Below are 19,712 nucleotides of genomic sequence, written 5' to 3'. Positions count from 1 at the left end.
GTTCGCTCAAGGAATTATGCAACAGGGAAATGTTCACATGTCACGTGGTACTCCAGTGTAGCGTTTTTTTTTTTTTTTTTTTTTTTTTTTTCTGCTTTCCCCCGTTGGTGGAATGTACTGATGCATGAATCATGGTCCTGTGTTACTTAGGCACGTTGCGCACTTCAACATACCGCACCTCCGCGTGGTCGCCTTCTTCAATTTAGGAGTACTCATAAAAAATGAGTTACAATCACATGGGCGTATTCATTCGTGTTGCCTGTATTGCAGTCTTTCACTTATCTTAAAATTTAAACGCCCATGTAGGGCTAAGTGCGTCACCTTCCCCCTAACCCTATCAACATCGTAATCACTTCAACACAAATTATTGCCAACGCTCTTTGGAGCAAATGCAAACAATGATGCCACACGTCAGAAAAAAGTTTACCATGCTCATCAGTTTTCTTATTGATACGAAAACGCATAATTTTATGGAGACATAATTTTCCTGTTTTCTTTTTTTTTTTTTTTCTTTTCTTTTTTTTCTTTTTTTTTTTTGTGTAACGGGAGAATAACATTGTGAATTGCCACAATGAGGGAATTCAGGAAATACAATAATAGTACGTCACGAGGGAAAGAGAAAATGGCGTGGAGAGAGCATCGGTGGAGCGAACCACGCGGATGAATCGGATGAATCGAATATAGCGAACGATGAAGACGCGCCCCCTCTAGTCAATAAATTCCCCCACGAAGGGATAGTTCCTACCATCTGCACAGCTAATAACATTCTTCTTTTTTTCTTTGCTCCCCTTTTAGACAATCATCATCACCGAAAACACTACCATAGACAACACGGCGATTATAACAACTCTCACGTAATGATCCACTAGAGGGGAATTAGAGATGGGCCCCAGTACCCATCCGGGGATGCATCTACCTGTCTACACGCCGCGCGCCGAGCACGGCCAACAGGATCAACAGATCAACGAAATGAACACTGCTCCCATGAATTTCCCCCCTCCCGTAGAACGAAGAATACAAGACGAACACTCGTCACAACAGAATAAACAAGTACAACAACAGGAATTCCTACCAGGTAGAGACACGCCCGAGTGCATGTGTACACCTCTAATGGACACTGGAAAGGAAAATTGCCACGACAGACCACTTCACCATCGACATTCGACACGTAATCACCGCTCTCCCTTTATTTGTGCCTTTTTTGTTTGCCCCTGCAAGTACCACGATGAGCGAGACAGCCAAGTGCGTGTGAAAATTTCAAACCTGGATTATACCATCTCGAAGAACGACTTAGTGGTACCATCAGCCCTGGCGTCTGCATTCGCGTTGGCCATAGCAATGTCCTTCCACCACGTGACCATTTGGTTTCACTACATGGTCATTTGCTTTTCCCCCTTGACAAGTTACTCACCCCCCCCTCCCCCTTTTACAGGAACTGTTTAGCAATGTGTGTAAAGTTGTGAATGCCTGGATAAACTACGACCACACGGATAGATCGGATGTAATTTGCACTGATGAAATGGAAGAGGGGCAAACATGGTGGCAGTGTCCCCCTTCCCCCTTCGCATGTGCCCTTTTCCCCATTTGAACATGTGTTCACAAACACACCGCTGATCCGCACACCCATTTTCCTCCGCTCAGGGCACAGGCGTGTGCGTTTTCGAAAACATCAACGACGCGCAGAAGGCCATAGACAAATACGACGGTTAGCTGGGAATGGAGGAGAAGCAGTTTCTTTAAAGTGGAAAACTGCAAACACGGATGGGAAAGAGGACATTCCAACTGTTCACACATCTTTTCGCCATCCGCATAACTGTTGTATTTTTTTTTTTTTTTTTTTTTTTTTTTTTTTCCCTGCGCAGGGTCGGAAATCGAAGGAATGGCAATTAAAATGGAAATAGTGCAGAGGAGAAATTATGGCTACAGAAAGAAGTACAAAAGTAGATGCCCTTGGTAGGAGGGCTGCTTTGTGCTCCCCCCCCACGGGGGCCTTAATCATTTGTTGTCATGTTGCCAAACGTTTTTATTTTATTTTATTATTTTTTTTTTTTCTCTTCTTCACGGGGACAGCAGTCCTAACTTTTTTTTAAAATAATGCACACATACAAAAAAAAAAAAAAAAAAAAAAAAAAAAAAAAGAGACGTCAATTTGGCTACTTTCTTTTTTTTTTTTTTTTTTTTTATGTACGTTTTAAGTGTAATTTCTCCAGGGGGGGTGGAATGAACGGGGGGAGTTCGTCCGTCGTCCCACGGTTCGCCCGTGCAGCTCCTCAGCAGTGTTTTTTTTTAACACGCAAACTGACGCGTCTTCCCTCCGTTGGAGATATCCCCCTTGGACAATATCTTAAGGCGCGCCCCAATTCATGTATAGCTTGATCGAATTAAGGAGTTCCTCCGAAATGTCATTGCGCATCGAAATGATGTTCTCCACTTCACTGGCACTCAAGTTATTCTTGTTTTCTTCGTAGAAATCCTTAAAATCTTGTAAATCGTTTATATTCAGTAATTCGCAAATTTCCAACAACTTGGCGAACTCCTTCTTCACGTTGATACTGGTGAGGGATGTAAAGAACAACATGAGGTTTCTGATGTCGTTGTCTAATTGGACACAACCGTACAGGCTAAATTTCTTCGTGCGCACGATTCGCTCGATGTATTTGCAGATCTATAAAAGGAAAAGGGGGAAATATATGGTGCATGAATATGTGTGTGGGGGGGAATGGCCGCCTTGGCTAAGTCACTAGGGGTACCCAAGCACATATTAATATATAAAACAATGTATGTACCTTCTCCGCCAACAAGCCAATACATATTTGGAAGATGTTCTGGTTGAAGTAGAGTGAAATGTGGTAAGTAATCAACTTCATTCGGTTCACCAAGCCATTAATGTAGGGGTCGTTGAGTTGGTAGTACGCGTACTGCTCACTCGATATATCAAAGTTCACACTTTCGATGATGACGAGCTGGCCAATAAAGTGCACCTTCAAAATGTTCAACAGATTTTTACAATTTTCCACACTGAGCTTTTCAAAGTCACTAAGTAGGTTGTCGTAATTCGCAAACGAGTTGGTAAACATGAGAAGATAATTCTGCGTTTCCTTCTGCTTCTCCTTTTCTTTCTTTTTTTTTTTATCTTTTAAAAATTTGTCCAGAAAATATTCATGGATGAATTCTTTTAAGTTCTGTATGTATTGGTGGCAGGAGTCTATATTGTTCACGCAGTGGGGGTAGCTGAACTTGGAGTTGATGGTTTGGCTGTCCATATTTTTCCCTTCACACAGAGGGTTGAAGAGGCTCTCATAGTGCTCCGGCGTCAGGTATTCATAGATCCCCTTGCTCTTCGCTTCGCTACCAACCGAAGGGTGCTCTCCACGTGAGCAGTTATCACTACCACCACCCACGCGTAACGCACTATTACGACCAACACTTCCACTTGGAACATCATTACGACCTGCCCCCCCCTCCGACGTTTCACTCCTCACGTAGCTGAGGGAACTAACAAAGTTCTGCGCCAGGGCCACCGTTCGGCTGTTTCCCTGACCCTCCTCCATGTAGTTCGTCTCATCAATGCTCTCCAGAAGAGCCCTAAAGGAGAAAGGCTTCAAATTTGAAACATGGTGAATAAAGGCGGCATATATACTTTTGCTCGTTTTCAAATTTTCACTCAGGTAGTTTTTCAAAGTGCTTCCAATAAACAAAATAATGTGATTCACCAAAACGCACATAGTATTAATGTCGTTCATATTTATACTCCTACACACAGACTTTTGGAAAATGAAAAACGCATCATCCAGAAGGGTGGATGTATACTCATTGCTACTACTACAGTTCATCATAATATTTTCGAAATTTGTCAAATCTTCGTAAACATTTTTTGCATCTTTTCCCTTACTCTTCTCATCATCCATTAAAGACAACATAATATCGTCCGTTAGAACGAATGCCTTATCGATGCAATGCTTGGTAAACATTATCTCATAATCTATGTATGAACATAAGCAGTCTTGTATACATTTTATGTAAGGCAAATTTTTAAACAAGCCTGACTGTTCAGAAAAAATATCTTTATTTATGAAGCTAGCCAAATTGAACATGGTATCCAATTTTCGGAATTTTTCTTCACCAAATTGATGTAAAAATTTCTTTATGTTTTGAAAATGATAACATAGTAAGGATAACATCTCTACGTTTTTGTCCAACTTGGTTAACTCATTGTAATTATCGATCCGGAGGAGCTGGGTCTGACTGCAGAAACTTGAGCATATGGTTTTTACAACTTTATTAAAAAGTAGCTCAGCCTTTCTGTTGTAAATAATATAAACTAGATGATCTCCAAGGAGGTTCTCCAAAAAGGTGTTGTGTCTGTATAGACAGGCGTATGTACCTTTTATGCACTCCACGTACACACTGTCTTCCGTGCTCACTACTTTCCTTGTTAGAAGGTCCAGCTGCTTGTCCACTTCTACCTCTACCAGCTTCATGGCCACACGGCACACGAACAGGTATTCCCCAAAGTGCAGAAGCTGATCCTCCAAGGCGACACTAGCGGGGAGTATCTGTTCGTGCTTGTCACCGTGGTCGCTAGTCTGACTACCCACCACGCTCACATCGTCGTTACTTCCCAACCCGCTTGCATTATCGTGGCTTTCCTCATCCGATCCCACATCGGATCGAACATCTGGTTGCTCACGGTCTCCATCAGAAGAGCCCCTTTTCTTTTCTCCCTCTTCACTCTGCTTCTCCTTATCCCTCTGACTACGAAAAATATTCAAGTATAGGCCTAATTTTGTCCTAACCCCATCCATGTCCTTCAGCTTTATGCACTCACAGATTTCTTCCTCGATGAGACCCTTCACATGGTCGTAGTACGCGTTCAACAATTTTATGCTCTCTTCATCTGTCTGACATATCTGCGCATACGCCTGTGCTTGCGCATGAGAGTGAGAATGTACATCGTTATTCTGTTCCGGGTTATCCTCTGACAGCCGCCTTTCTCTATGCTGGACATAGTTAATTATGTCCCTTTCAATGACTGAATTTTCGCTGTTGAGGAGGGCGCCACCCCCCTTGGTGTGGTAGGTATGGCCTGAGGAATTCCCTTCATGGGGGCTGCTTCCTCCGTTTGGAATGGTCCCCACCCGCAGGAGATGGGACCGACCATATCTATACAGACACCTCCTTACCTGCAAAAAGTGGTTCAGAGGCTCAATGGCATCTAGGTAATTCCTTCTTACACAACCCTCCACCTGTTTTATATAATCCTGAAGTTGAATTTTTAACGTAGTATATTCGTATGACGAGTTAACATTCGATATGATCTTATAGATCCTTTCCATCTGCGAAAAAGCATCATAGTTGCACTTCTCCCTAAGGGAATTGTTAATTTTATTGATCTTCTGCTTAAACAACAAGTGCTTCTTCACCTGTATGTTTATGTTGTCGATGTTGTTTACGAGGTTTTCCTTCTCCTTCTGTTGATTCAGCCTTATTTTTAGGTCGTACTTGTTCCTCAGGATGTCCAGCTTTTCAATGTACTGGTTGATTCTTTTTATGTTTGATTCTTCATCCTTCTCGCCATCGTATCCTTGCGAATCATGGGATTCACACGAGCTGCTTGAGTCAGAGGTGTCCTCTTCTGGGTCACTCACCTTAGCCCTATCAGGATGAACTCTCCATTGATTCCCCTCGAGATGATTCCACCATTCGTCACTTTCACTGGATTCTCCGCTCGAAAACGACTTCCCCGTCATCGTCACTGCAGCGCTTCGATTTCGTTAAGCATGGGGCCTCCTATTCCCTTCGCTAAAGAGGAGACTTCTCCTGAATCTGTTGCATCCCGGTAACTCTTCCAGAAGGAATTACCTCTTCGTCGTAAGGCGGATCCTCTCACCAAAGCGGACGTCTTGATCTTCTTAGGCAAAAAAAAAAAAAAAAAAAAAAAAAAAAAAAGGTAAAGCGGACGAAAAGCTCCTGAGGCAACAAAATAATTACCAAAGGTTTAGTTAAAAATGGCTCCCATAATGTTGTAAGGTCTGCAAAACATTTCTTGCTCTAGGTTCACGTGAAAAGAGGGGGGAAGGCGATCCCGCAAAATGACCATCCAAAGTGCATCGCACAAAGGTCTCGCACTGCATACAATGTTGGGTAGCCAAAATGTGTACCGCGTTCATCCACGAGATCCCTTTAACGGTACCCCTGCATAAGAGGTCCGGCAGGGAATGTAAAATGAGTGCATTGAAAAGGTGACAATACTTGCGACAATGGTGTAATAAGATTAATGGTGCATGAGACCTTCCAGGACCCCCAATTTTCGCCGAAAAAAAAAAAAAAAAATTCTACCTCTTCACCCACAGGGGATAAATTTGGGAGGTCACCTTTTTTAAATTCAAGTCCAATGACTATCCTCTACACACGCTCAAGTGCCCTGAACAAATGTGTTACCTTAAAAATGGCTGTTTTTTTTTTTTTTTTTTTTTTTTTTTTTTTTTTTTTTTTTTCGTGTTCATACGGTTTTAAGCAATTATGAAAAAGTGAGTAAGAGAACAACACCACAAAATGGCTAATTGTGGGGAGGGGAAAACTAACGAAATTTCACAGAAGCATGAAGGGTCTCTATACCCGTATGCCCATTCGTTCCCATTTGCGTAATACCTATGTTGGTATTAGAACATTTTGTAAAGACGCCCCCGCCTTTTTCGTGTGGGGGGAAGTTTCCCCTTTCGGTAGGGGCAACAAAAAAATGCCTGAACAGGTCAGGTGATAATTTTCCCCAAAATAACAATAACAAAATCTGTGTGTGCATATAATATACCCATTTCATGTTATCCACACACAAAAAAGGTGGGAAATATAAAAATACAAAAACATGTGCTGTCGTCAATATTGCCATGCATTATCGAACTTTTGACAATGTCCCTGGCCAGTTTAGTACAATCTTCTTTTGTGAGCATATACTTATGCATCATTTTGTTTATGTTCCTTTGGGGGGTACTTCCTGCGGTGGTTGTCCACAACTCCCGCATGTTGTATGTTCGGTACAATTTCCTCACCTTGGTATATACGGATTTGTTTTTTTTTAAAATGTTGAATACGAAGTGCGGGTTTACGTACTCGAAAACGCCGTCTGAGGCAATGATCAACAGGTGGAAAAAGTTCCTCCGTTCTTTCCGGCATAAATAATTTTCATTCATGGAAACATTCTTGATGTTAATGTAGGGTGCAAAACGCTCGTTTATCTGTACAGCGAAGTTTTCTTTTTTCCTCTCCACCTGGTGGGCAAGGACGTTACTATCGGGTGCGCCGTCCCTGTAAATTTTTAAACACAATCCAGTGGGGGGGTGTCTTTCCCCGGAAGGTTGACGCCATTTAGGGAGCACCTCTGCTCTGTTCACAATGGTATTACACTGTATATTAGCAGGGCGTTCCGTGTGCGTCTTCCCCCCTTGGCGTTCTCCCTCCTCAGAGTCCAAAAGGACAATCTGCCTAATGGGTCCAATCTTGCCATAGCTACTGAGGAGGTAGCTCCTCCTGCACGTCCCGCAGAACTTATTCAAGTATAGATAACGAATCATATTCATCAAATTGATGTTATTCATGTCGTATTTGTATACATTCGAATCGTTGGACAAGATGAAATTCCCAGTGCAGTACTTCCTCTTCAAATCGTAGTCTCCAATAACTCTGCATGGATGTAGGCACCCGTCCACTCTATTATATTTTATTAAATCATTGGATAAATTTCCTATGTTTATTTCCTTCCCATGTTCTCTTAGTAGGTACCCATTAAGCATTATGATTTGTTTGTTCAAATGGCTATCCATCTTAGTCTTATCCAGATTATCCTTTTTCTTCGTCTTCTTCACATTGGAAAGTTCCTCCATCTGCTCTTCGTCCTGCAGATCCCTTAGAAATTTGTCCCCAGTAAGCCTACTAGCAATAGAGGAAGAGTTTCCATTTTCATTCCGCTTCTCCGCAGGGTTGTGCCCTTCCCCTCTGCTCACTTGCCTACCTGCTAACTCCTCACACAGGTGCATTTTATACATCCGCAAGTACTCCATGTAATTATTGCAGTTGTGTTCACAGTTCAGCTCGTTGTAGGAAAAGGAGTTCGCATTAATGACGTATGCCTCGTACTCGCGATCCAAGTCGGAGTCGCTGCCAACCTGATCAACAGCTCGCTGCGTTTTCTTCTTGGGCTTTCCCCCTCTTCGCTTCTTTCTTCTGGTACAGTTTTCCTCCTTCTCATCCTCCACTGGCGTTTCCCGACTGTATTCAAATCTGTCCAGGTGGAAGGTCATCAAGGCGCACCTGCTATCCCCTGTGTTATTCACATAAAGGTAGTTATCCCTCAGGAGTATGTTAATAATGCAGGACCCCGCATAGCTTCTACTCTTCTCTCTTGCACATTCACGATGATATAAAAAATCCAACAGGGGGTGTAGTATCTTTAGGGAGATATGGATATTGAAGAAGGTGTGAACGAGGAGGTAATAAAAAATCTTATGCACATTTTGAATTAAAAAGTGCGAAGTATGTGAATCTCCATGACCGTCGCATATGGTAAACAAGTGCATGTCAAAGTTGTCCATCCCTATATGTTTAGAAGATTCATCAGAGTGTTCTTTATTCGATTTCGATTCCTTCTTGGCAATGAAGCGAGCGTAATATTGTTCAAAGAGATGCCTTCGCATCTTTTCCATCCACATTTTCCACTCTCTCGATCGCAGCATCTTCTGTCTCTTCCGCCTGGGGAAACTTGGAGAGAACTTTTCCCTTGTGTCCCATTCATTCGGGGCATTCTCTCTCGTGGAGCATTTCTCCAACTCATCCTTCCACATTTGCAGCTTCTTCGAGTTTTGGTAAGTATCCACATCGGAATGAGAGCGAAAGTGGAATTTTCCTCCATTGTCTTCACTCCCTTCTTCAGTTAAAGGACCCCTCTGTTTATCATCCTTTCTAAAATTTCTTCCATACATTGTCTTTTCCCCTTTTTGGCTAGCTGCAAGTAGGTTGAGCATTTTTTTTTCTGACCTGTTCAGGCAAAATGGATATTTCAAGGAATAATTCGTTTTCCAAAATTTCAACAAAAATTCGTTCTCCATGTTATCGTACTTCAGGAGATGTCTGCATGTTTTGCACCTCGTTAGATAGTCGCCCAATGTGCCATAATTGTTTGTCGTGTTTTCCCTTGGGGAGGAGTCACTCTGATAGTTTTCGCTCTCTCTGTGGATGGAATCCTGTATTCGTCCCCTTAAACTGTTAATGTTGTTCATTTGCCTAGAAGTTGGGAAGACAGGAAAATTCGCATCCGCAGTTGTAGTCGCAGTTTGACCGGCGATTGCACCCGTTGCCGCACTGCATTTTCCCTCGTAACGCGTATTTCCATTATGAGGAGAAAAATTCACGTAATTAAATTCGTCTGAACAGGTGGAGGAGGTGTCAGCGCTCATCCTGTGGTACGATTCATTTTTTTTTTTCTTCTTCCCTCTCCATTTGTGTACACCATGGAGATAGCGCATGTAAGCACGATGCCACATGTGACCCTTCTGGGCATTCACATATTGGCACTTTTTACAAATCTTACAGACGAACTTATAGTAATGGGAAATGCGCAAGTTAGGATTGTGTGTTTGATAGAATTCTTCCCCTTGGGCATCTAACATTTGAACTTTTTCTCTCCATTCGGTTAAATATTTTAACTGTAGTTTCCTTATCCCATCTTCCACACCATGTATATTCTTTCGTACGCTTTTTTTCTTACTTTCTTGTTTTGGTCTACTCCCTTCTTCGTAGAAATACCTGCAGATCATATCGCTGTCGTGATAATCAGTCGGTTGGCTTTCCCCCTGGAGGTGATACACTGGCAAGACGGGTTTTAAGTAGACCTTACAAGTGTCTCCATTTGAACGTTTTCCGGGAGGATTAAATTCGTTTCTATGTCCAACGGATTTAGCCTCCCGAGCAGAGTCATCCCTATCGCGAAGAATTGATGGATACATGGAAAACCTTTTTAATACTTCATCGAAGAGATTATACTTCCTTTTCCTGTTTCCCATTCGATGTATGAGTTGTTCCACCTCCTTTTGTATTTTATAAGAGCTGAATGAGGCATGCGAACATGTATCCTCATTGTCATGATACTTTCCCTTCTTGCTGTAAAATCCATAACTGAAGGTGAAAGATTTGTTTGTGCTTTCCCTCGCACTTTTTTTTTTTTGGCACTCATTTATGCAAATACCCTTGGAGGGAATATCCTCTCCTGTGTGTACCCCCCTTGTGACCATAAAACAGTTGTAACATTTTTTTCTCCCCAACATGTATGTACAATTGGCATAATTTCGCACCTGAGTTGCTAGACAATCAGCCATGGAGGAAGGTTTGTCTCCTTTGAGGGAGCCATATCTGCACGATCGCTGATTGCCTTTATAGGAATTCACGGGTTCCCCATCTAAATGGTCATCATGGAGAGACTTAAAGGCGGCAGATTTTTTTCCCCCCATTTTTTTGTAGTCATCAATTAGGGATACCTTCCTATCCGATGATGGGGGATCATCCAGGGGAGTTACCTTCCTATTATTTTTCATAAAATAGTAATTGCTGCGATAGGAATGGTTGATTTTACTGTCCATCTCCGTGACGATACCACCTTCGTTATTCAACTTTCCAACCGTATCATTCGAAAGGAATTTCCACAACTTGGTTGGTGTCTTTCCTACTGAGGAGGAGCACATGGATATACCCTTCTTCCCATGTCTCCTTATCCTAATCCCTTTATTTTTCCGTTTAATTTTCCCTTCACATCTCTTCCTATCTTCTGTAAAGTCTATGTCGACATTTGTAACTCTTTCATTCCTCGGGATGAGCACATTTTTCGTGTCCGTCTTCCTCAGTAAGATATCACATCGTTCCTCAAATTCGTCACCGAAGAGGGAATCCATGTCGCTGCTTTCTGTGGAACGATGGAGGGCATGTCCCACGCGGTGAGTGAGCTGCATGGGGGAGGAGGCCTCCGAACCTCGCGGCGCGCACAGTTGGTTGCACAGTTGGTTGCACAGTTGGTCGTACAGTTGGTCGTGCAGTTGGTCGTGCAGTTGGTCGTACTGTTGGTAGGTCTCCTTGAGGGGGGAATTTTGTTACCACAGAAGATGATTCCCTCACTACAAGTCGCACCCTCAATTTGACACGAAAACCTACGAGAGGGGGTGGCGTGGGAGAAGGCGCACCTATATTTCCTCCCCCCTTCTTGTGCTAACTGGAAGAAGACCACCCGCTTAAGAATTTCTGCACCGTTGAGACTTTCTCCAAAAGGGCTCCATACTCGGGAGGCTCCCCGGTAGTAGTAGTACTAGTTGTTCTTTTAAGCCGGCAGAAGGAAGTTGAACAAAGGAAACACTTTCCCCATGATAAGGACGAATGAACCTACCGAGGGCTAGCGCGAAAAAGTGGAAAACTGGAATTGGTAATTTTTTCTGTCCCCTCCCCTCCTATGTATATTCTCCCCATTCCCAAATTGTGCAATCACAATCAGTGGAATATGAGCACATGAAGAGGGGGGGGGACTTATCTTCCCTCCGTCGTAAATGCTTCAGTGGCTAACAAATCGCAGCAGGTGGTAACTCCGTTACGTGCGCCAAAAGACGCAGGAGAGTGCTGCTTTCCCTGGAAAAAAAAAAAAAAAAAAAAAAAAAAAAAAAAAAAAAAATTTCCTCAAGGAAGCTTCAAATCATAGGAGAGCAGATCGAAGTTGGGGGCTCTGCTTCTTATTTTTATTTTCATTATTATTTTTTTTATTATTATTATTTTATTTTTTTTTTTTCTCCTCATTTTGTGTGCACCCGTGTATGTAATTTTATCTTCCATTAGCGCGATGTGCTCGGTTAGGCGACTAAAGGTTCCGCTTCGCGGAATACATACCGCTAATTCATTTATTTATTTTTTTTTTTTCCAAAGAGGGGAACAACGTACGTACCAGGCTCTTACGTAATTGTGTAATGTCATAAAGGAATATTTTTTAAGACGACCTCCCTCCCTTTTTTTTTTTTTTTTTTTCTACAATGTAGAAATGCGTGCCACTTTTTCGTGTACATACCATGGAAGGATTCTCATTTTCATTTTCTCTTCCTCTTTTTCCCGTTGCACTGTTGGAAAATGCGGCTATCTTTCCGCGCAGTTTTTTAGCGGCCAAAATGGAGAAGAATCATTTACGTTTGTGAGCACGTACGTATGACGTCCCCACCCTTTAGAATGTTCCATATTTATGCGAATTATCAACCTCTATACTTTTTCTTTTTTTTTTTTCTTTTTTTTTTTTTTTTTTTTTTTTGTACCCGCGTCCATCATGCAACAGCAGAACAAGAATGCATGATATAACTGTGTTTGCATGCATAGGAAGGAACCTAAATTTATGTCACCATTTCTTAGAGGGCGCTTGAAGATTCGACCTGTGCCTGGCGCTCATTGTGAATTACTGCAAATGAGAAAAAATCGGGTTTGAAAGGATAGTGGAAAAAAATGCAACTAAATGCAACTGAGGCAACAGCATGGTGCCCATCCCGATAGCGCTAATTTTGTTCTGCCATTTCGACATCACTTTTGCGATATATTATTGCTGCATTTTTTTTTTGCAGCATATTTTAGCATATTCTGCACGTTTGCGCCACCTTTTGTGGCAATTCACTACATCTTCATTTCATTTATATGCCCACTGCATAAAATACTCCGCAGAACATCGCAAAAGGGGATTTTTCCAACCACTCTCCTTTCGACCCCTTGAACCATGAATACCAACGCGAGTAGGGAAAACATTATCTCCATTCAGTCCCATGTGCTCGATGGATTTTGCGGAAATAACATCGCTTCCTTCGTGTTAAGGAGGAGGGGGCACGCCCCCAAAATCTTCAACACGGTCCAGTACTACTCCAAGTACAAGCACGTGGGGTTTGAGATGAAGCAAGAGGAAATGCAAACCATTTTGGGCGCACTGAAGGCAGACCTGGCCGCCATGGAAAGTGGCAACCGCGGCAAGGGAAACCATAGAAGTGGCGTGTACTTCTTGACAGGTTATATAAAAACGAAGGAGTGCGTCGAAACAGTGATGAGCCACATCTGGGAGCTGAAAAATGAATACAATGAAAAAAGGGACAAGCAGATGGATGGTCATTTGGATGCACCCTTACCAATAGAAGGAAAAATGAACGGCGATGCTACCAAATGGCATAACGGTAATTCCTGTGCAGATGATTCCTTCTTGGGAAAACTACTGAGTGTAGACTTCCTCTGGATTTGCGACCCAGTAATGGGAGACAACGGCAAGCTATACGTCGATAAGGATGTAATTTTTGCGTACAAAAAGTGCATTCCCTTTGTGGACATCATGACCCCCAATCAGTTCGAGTTAGAGTTACTATGTGACTGGAAAATAAAGAATGAGAACGACGTAACTACATGTATTCTTTTTCTATTAAACAGAGGAGTGAAATTAATTGTCGTAACCTCTGTGCAGTACCCCTTCGATAAGGACCACCTGTACTCATATGTTGGCTACCTAAACAGCCAAGGAGAGCTAGTCACCTTTAAGTATAAAATAATTAGGTTCGATTTTAATGCGTGTGGCTCAGGCGATTTGTTCGCGGCCCTGCTACTCTCCTTCGTCATTAGACACCGTGGAAATGTCCGGTTGATTGTTTCGAAGGTTTTGAACATCGTACATGTAAGGAGAACCCCTTGTGTGAAGTTTCACAGCGAGGGAGGAAAAATCAACTGGGCAATAGGAACCTGTCCTGTTTTCCTCCCCCATTGAATAAACAGACAAGTGATGAGGCGCGTCCCAAGCGGCCTTCACGCATTTATATATATATATATATATATATATATATATATATATATATATATATATATATATATATATATTATTTTGTGCATAATTTTTTCATGAGCACACCTTTTCCCCTTTTTTTTTCTTTCTCCCTTTCAGAATGTGATAAAGAACAGTCTAAGCTCCGGGGAACTGAACATAATAGGTACATCTTTTGCGCGCAAGAGATTGCGCGATCATGCCTACCGTTATATGCGCTCCCACGATTGTAACACATACCCCCTCCATTCGGTCACCCTTTTAGAGAACCAAGATATAATCGCCTGCGACGGACTTTGTGGCAACTTCATTAAGGCGGAACCCGTTTGTGCAACTCATCTCACACCCTAAATGTGGATCCAACCTGCCCTTGATTATACCCCCTATTTTTTTTTTTTTTTTTTTTTTTTTTTTTTTGTGTGTAACAGCATGTTGAAAAAAATAACATGTTCATTTTATAACAGCAAAACGTATTCATTTGTTCGAATTTGTGTGACAAAGTTATCTTTCATTATCGAAAGTGGTCAATTCGTTATATGTATATTGGCACAAAATGGCAAGCGTGTCCTCCGATTTAAATTTGTATTCATATATATATATATGTATATATTTTTTCTTGCCATTTTAGCTATTTCCTTTTTTTTTTTTTTTTTTTTTTTTATGACTCGTTAAGGTAAATCGTTTCGAGAAAGTGGGAAAAAAAAAAAAAAAAAAAAAAAAAAAAAATTGCCGTAAAAAAGTGAATCATCTTCCCATGAAGATAAATCATGCTTTTTCTTCCCACTTAAAACACGCATTTGTATATACATATATAGATATTTAAAGAACTGCATACCTGCGCAGTTTTCTTTTCATCTCATGGTACACCACAAGTACAGTTTGTCCCGCTACCCGTGAAACATTTACACGACTTTGCCAGAGCACATTTATGGGAATCCTGCCCTCCTAAGTCCCCTCCTCTTTTGGGCTATTCATGTGGAAAATTGCCTGACTAAAAAAAAAAAAAAAAATGTCCTATGGCTGGCTAACTGAAAGTACGTTATTCGGGAAAAAAGAAAAAGTCATTGAACTAGGCAAGGACAAGTTATTCAACGAAAGTAAAGATAATAAGAAAAGCGAAAATAGCATCGATCAGCTAAATGGAATTGTTAATTCGTATCTCCAAAATGTGAAGGAAAGCAAAAAGAATCAATTAGGGAGGAAAAAGGTAACCTGCAAAGAGGGACCAAGATGGGAACATGGTGTCATCTACCCATAATGCATACTTCACCCCAACGTGGACATGGGCAAAATTCTCCTCCAAAAGAATTTTCTACGTAACATGAAAAAAAAACAACACACATGGGTAGTCCCTCACTTGTGCAGCCCCATTGGGTACACATTTCTCTTATTCGTTCTACCCACACGTTGCTTCACTTAACATCGTTTCACTTTCTCTTTTTTCTCGCACACTTCGTAGCTCAGTTATGAAGACAAACTATACAATGCAAAAAATGACGGCGTGGAAAAGCGCAACAAACAAGACAGGAAAGACACCTCGGTGAAGAAACAAATAAATAAGGTGAAAAAATATGAAGAGCTGAAAAGAGGGGGACGCAACGACCCCAAGTGTTTAGTCAATTTCGAATCCAAGAAACAAATGGAAAGTGAACTGGAAGAAATTCGAAAACTCAAAGCGCAGAGGAATGGCGAAAAGTATGCACAAAGCTAAGGGGGCAATTTATACAATTTGTGGTAGATCAAAACGGGACGTGCTTAGGAAAGATGGATGATTTGTTGAGAGTACCCACCGTTCCGGGGAAGCATCATTTTCTGTGACCCCTCTTAATGATGGTGATACCCCTTCTCCTTTCCCTTCGGGATGTAACGTTTGGCCATGCTGTAAACGCGCAAAAAGTCGGAGTTTCGACTAAAAGGAACAAAAAACACACGTAAAAAGTAACCCCTTTTTTTAAAAAAATTCGCGAATTACTATGCAGGCGCTTTGTTGATAAGGTTTCCACGTCCGAACCTTAGTAACGTCCTCGCATGGTTGTAAGGGCACATATTTATGCATTAATATCAGTTTCAATTTTTTTTTTTTTTTTTTTTTTGTCTGTCCATTATTCATTCCTGATTTTGTTATCACCCCCCTCCGCAGGGGCACCATTTTAAGTTTTTTAGTTACAAATTAATTCAAAAATTGTTAGAAGTTTGACCGGTGTATGTTTTTTATTTCTCCATCCCCTTTTGCATTTCCCCCTTGGAGCAATTTCTTGGATGCATAGGAAAAAAGGCTTTCCCCTTCTTCCCCCCTCCATGCGAGAAAAAGACAAATGTGCCAGATGGGCAGTTCACTTTTGCGCGCGTCAGGCGTTCGCTCTATGCACCCTCATGCGTCACGTTCGCGTCTGCGTAAAAAATGTGACATACAAATGTTCTAAGGTTTATCTTATTATTAAATGTGACACATTTCGGGAAATTGTTTTCTTCCTCAAAAAGCGCGCATCAAGAAATGTTTATCATTCCAGATGCTAACCAAAGTTATGCCTTTCATAGTTCTACCTTTTTTTTTTTTTTTTTTTTTTTTTTTTTTTATGCGTTTTGGCCTGAGCATGGAACAATTTTAAAAAATATTTTCCACATTTTGCACATATTTGGAAGTTTAGCGGAGGAAAAAATCGCCATTATATTCTTCCCGCTCGTCGATTTTTTTAGCTAATTCGCCTGACCGGTCAGGTAATCTTTCGCCTATTCACCTGTCCGTGCAGGCTATTTTTAACACATTTATTCATTTTTATTCCATTCATATTGCATTCATATTTCATTATTATTCAGTATTATTCATTATTATCCATTTTTATATCTTTCCTTTTTAACTGGCCACATGCCATTTTGCACATCAAACCGAACGGCATATTTTCCACTGCCCAATGCGCACATACAAGTATTCACGGCGAAGCGCCATTTGAGCATGCTTACTCCTGTGTGGATCGCCGCGATTACCCAGTTAGTCCAAAGGAGTTCCAAAAAGGAGAAAACCCTTTGAGTGCTCCATGCGCCGCATTTCAACCGCTTCTCTACCCAATTGACAAAATGAACAACCATTCGGTGTACAACAAATTCAACTCCACACTGTCCGTGTTCAACAACAACAGCAACCTGAACAGCAGCGTATACATTTCTGGGGACAAAAAATCAAAGTCGAGAACGTCCCTGAACGCGCTATCATTTTACAAGTCCAGTGCATCCGTGTATGTAAAAAAGGTAGACAAAACTGACAAGAAGGAAAATGTAAAAACGCTGATACGATACTTGGGGTGGAAAAATTACAGCGGGAGTATATCGCCCAATTTGTTTAAAAATCCAAGCATGACGGATTTGATAAATATATGGAATTTTATCTTTAAGCATGTGGACCCGCAAATCGAAGTGAATAAGGACAACTATGGAGAAGTGGTTTTGAGCTTTTACAAAGATATTGGGTATCCATATACCATTTCAAAATCCACGCTGGTGGCCCCGACTACTGGCTTGCAGTATAATACGCATTTGTCTGCCCTAGCATGGCTTTGCCAGCTTCTGATCTTCGAAGCTGAGTGTTTCAATGACATAAATGAGGAAAAAGATATGAACTGTTCATACGATTTTAACGAAGATGGAGAAATAAAAATGGAGGACTTTATCCTGCAAAGTTACAAGTCCTACATTAACAAGGAAGAAAAAAATGCTAATGATGTTCTGAATGCGAAATTGGACAAAGAAATTGACAGGTTGCAGAATGATGTAAGTGCCAAAAGTGAAGACATTGTTGAAAAAAAAAAAAAAATTGAAGAAATAAAAAATCACATGAAGGAAAATGAGGAACTGATTAAGAGAAATAAAGTTCTGTGTGAAGAAAATAAGAAAATCAAACTCCTCTATACCAACAGTTTGGAGGAAACCAAAAAGCTAGAAAAGGAAATTGAAATGTGTAAGAAGGCCAACCAGGAAGAAAAGGTAAAGACGGAAAAGATTGTCGAGCAAATTAATAAAGTTAAGGAAATTTTACAGAAACAAACACTCAATAAAGCACAGTTCCTACAGATGAATGAAGACATTGAAAAGAACAAGGAAAAAATTGAACAAATAAAAAACGAAATAAAAAGCTTGAACAATGAACACCCCACTTTGAGTGAGAAGTTAAATAACAGAAACAGTGACTTAAAAAAACTAGCCAAAAGTGTAAATGAGAAACTATCTGACATTCTGCAGAACTTAAATTTGTATAGAAATATTTCTTCATCCGAATGGAACAAAATAAACAACGTGAGCATTAACATCGACTCATTTACCGTGGATAATATGTTGAACTTGAATTGGAAGGACACCAAGAGCGACGTCAAGTCCTTCATTGAGGCGGACCAGGAGGAGATGAAGAATTCTCTGCGCCTCATTGAGGATTATGAGAAAAGAATTAAACTGCTAGAAGAGGAGATCGATGACTTGAAGGAGAACATTCAGGACAGCGAGGCGCGTGTCAAGAAGCTCAACGACGACACGGATAAGTTCGTCACGGCTTCGTCGGATAAGTTCACCCGGATTGTCGCGCAGAACGAGGTGCGTCACATCGCGCGAGGTGGAATGAACACCTCCCCTAGCCTCTTACTCCCAAGTTGACAATCTCTGGACATCCTGCATATTGTCCAGCCGCTTCGCGAATCGTTTTTGTATTCACCCCCCATTGTTTGATTCTCCCCTTTTTTTCCCCTTTCCGCAGAAAATGCTGAACGAAGCCAAGGAGAAGAGTGTAAGTGACCCCTTCTGCCTTCCTTGCATGGAAGCGTTTGAAAAATGTTCATTGATGCAGTTAGGAGCGCATCTCTCGGTTGATTACATACGACGTTTCGTGCATGCACATCGTGATTGAATGCGTGTGCGGGGGGGGGAGAGATCCTTCCACGTGGAGAGATCACCCCAGCTATAATTTCCCTCTACCCCTCATCCCCCAGGACAAGGCAAACGAAATGCTGAAAGAAATCATTGCGGAGAAGGAGGAGAAGGAAAACGAGTTTAGTAAAATCAAGACGGATAACGAAAAAATGTTCAAAGAGAAACTAGCAAGCCTGCAGCAGGTGAGGAGCGAATTTTTTTTTTTTTTTTTTTTTTTTTTTTTTTTTTCCATTTTCATGCCATGCCTTTCCATTCTATTGGGAAGAGAAGCGCGTCGTCTAAGTTAGTGGGCGCGGAAGAGAAGGAGTGATGTAGGGGTAACTTAGGGAGGATCATTCTGTCTGCCTCTAGTGGGTAGTGAATGAGCCAGCTGTGCAGGTGGCCAAGCGTGCAATTCGACCACACTACATTTTACCCTTCCCCGTGCAGGCATGCGCCCACCTGGTGGAACTAAAAATGTACAGCAAGAATTACGCATCAATGTAAGTGGAGCTACAGCACCCAACGTGTGCGCCTATGCAGTCGTGAATTTTTAAAATTCACACATTTAAAAAAAAAAAAAATGTTGTTGTTTTACCGTTTTTATTCATGTATTTATTTTTTTTTTACTTTTTTTATTCATACATTTATTTATTTATTCATACATTTATTTATTTATTCATACATTTATTTATTTATTCATACATTTATTTATTCATACATTTATTTATTTATTCATACATTTATTTATTTATTCATACATTTATTTATTTATTCATACATTTATTTATTTATTCATACATTTATTTATTTATTCATACATTTATTTATTTATTTATTTTTTTTTTTCCCCCCCCTCCTTTAATTGTTCATTCCCCTTGCAGCGTGCTGGACGAAAAAAAACGAGAACTGGAGTTGTACAAGGAGCTCCACAAAAGTGTAGTCGAGTAGATGGAAAAGCACGCAGGGG

General features: G+C 41.1%; 6 protein-coding genes across 6 annotated transcripts; 4 read left to right on the top strand and 2 right to left on the bottom strand.

Moving 5' to 3' along the window:
- Positions 1-571: 571 nt before the first annotated feature.
- On the top strand, positions 572-1,957 carry PKNH_1134300 (RNA and export factor binding protein, putative; the record flags this gene model as incomplete). Its single annotated transcript, XM_002261479.1, has 7 exons — positions 572-599; positions 796-854; positions 1,007-1,075; positions 1,219-1,296; positions 1,433-1,501; positions 1,642-1,705; positions 1,863-1,957. 7 exons carry the CDS (start codon positions 572-574, stop codon positions 1,955-1,957), a joined length of 462 nt encoding a protein of 153 aa, XP_002261515.1.
- Positions 1,958-2,344: 387 nt separating this feature from the next.
- PKNH_1134200 (conserved oligomeric Golgi complex subunit 4, putative) lies at positions 2,345-5,750 on the bottom strand (the record flags this gene model as incomplete). Its single annotated transcript, XM_002261478.1, has 2 exons — positions 2,345-2,665; positions 2,787-5,750. 2 exons carry the CDS (start codon positions 5,748-5,750, stop codon positions 2,345-2,347), a joined length of 3,285 nt encoding a protein of 1,094 aa, XP_002261514.1.
- Positions 5,751-6,821: 1,071 nt separating this feature from the next.
- Positions 6,822-10,937, bottom strand: PKNH_1134100 (protein phosphatase, putative; the record flags this gene model as incomplete). The annotated part of the gene is made up of 1 exon (XM_002261477.1): positions 6,822-10,937. One exon carries the CDS (start codon positions 10,935-10,937, stop codon positions 6,822-6,824), a length of 4,116 nt encoding a protein of 1,371 aa, XP_002261513.1.
- Positions 10,938-12,775: 1,838 nt separating this feature from the next.
- Positions 12,776-14,203, top strand: PKNH_1134000 (pyridoxal kinase, putative; the record flags this gene model as incomplete). The annotated part of the gene is made up of 3 exons (XM_002261476.1): positions 12,776-13,708; positions 13,973-14,018; positions 14,118-14,203. 3 exons carry the CDS (start codon positions 12,776-12,778, stop codon positions 14,201-14,203), a joined length of 1,065 nt encoding a protein of 354 aa, XP_002261512.1.
- Positions 14,204-14,861: 658 nt separating this feature from the next.
- Positions 14,862-15,563, top strand: PKNH_1133900 (conserved Plasmodium protein, unknown function; the record flags this gene model as incomplete). Its single annotated transcript, XM_002261475.1, has 2 exons — positions 14,862-15,059; positions 15,312-15,563. 2 exons carry the CDS (start codon positions 14,862-14,864, stop codon positions 15,561-15,563), a joined length of 450 nt encoding a protein of 149 aa, XP_002261511.1.
- Positions 15,564-16,927: 1,364 nt separating this feature from the next.
- Positions 16,928-19,693, top strand: PKNH_1133800 (kinetochore protein NDC80, putative; the record flags this gene model as incomplete). Its single annotated transcript, XM_002261474.1, has 5 exons — positions 16,928-18,430; positions 18,591-18,620; positions 18,823-18,945; positions 19,193-19,245; positions 19,627-19,693. 5 exons carry the CDS (start codon positions 16,928-16,930, stop codon positions 19,691-19,693), a joined length of 1,776 nt encoding a protein of 591 aa, XP_002261510.1.
- Between the last annotated feature and the right edge of the window lie 19 nt (positions 19,694-19,712).

Source organism: Plasmodium knowlesi (assembly GCF_000006355.2).
Source record: "Plasmodium knowlesi strain H genome assembly, chromosome: 11".
Lineage (NCBI taxonomy): Eukaryota > Apicomplexa > Aconoidasida > Haemosporida > Plasmodiidae > Plasmodium > Plasmodium knowlesi.
Note: the sequence above shows the minus strand (reverse complement) of the source record. Positions and strands in the feature narration are given on the sequence as shown.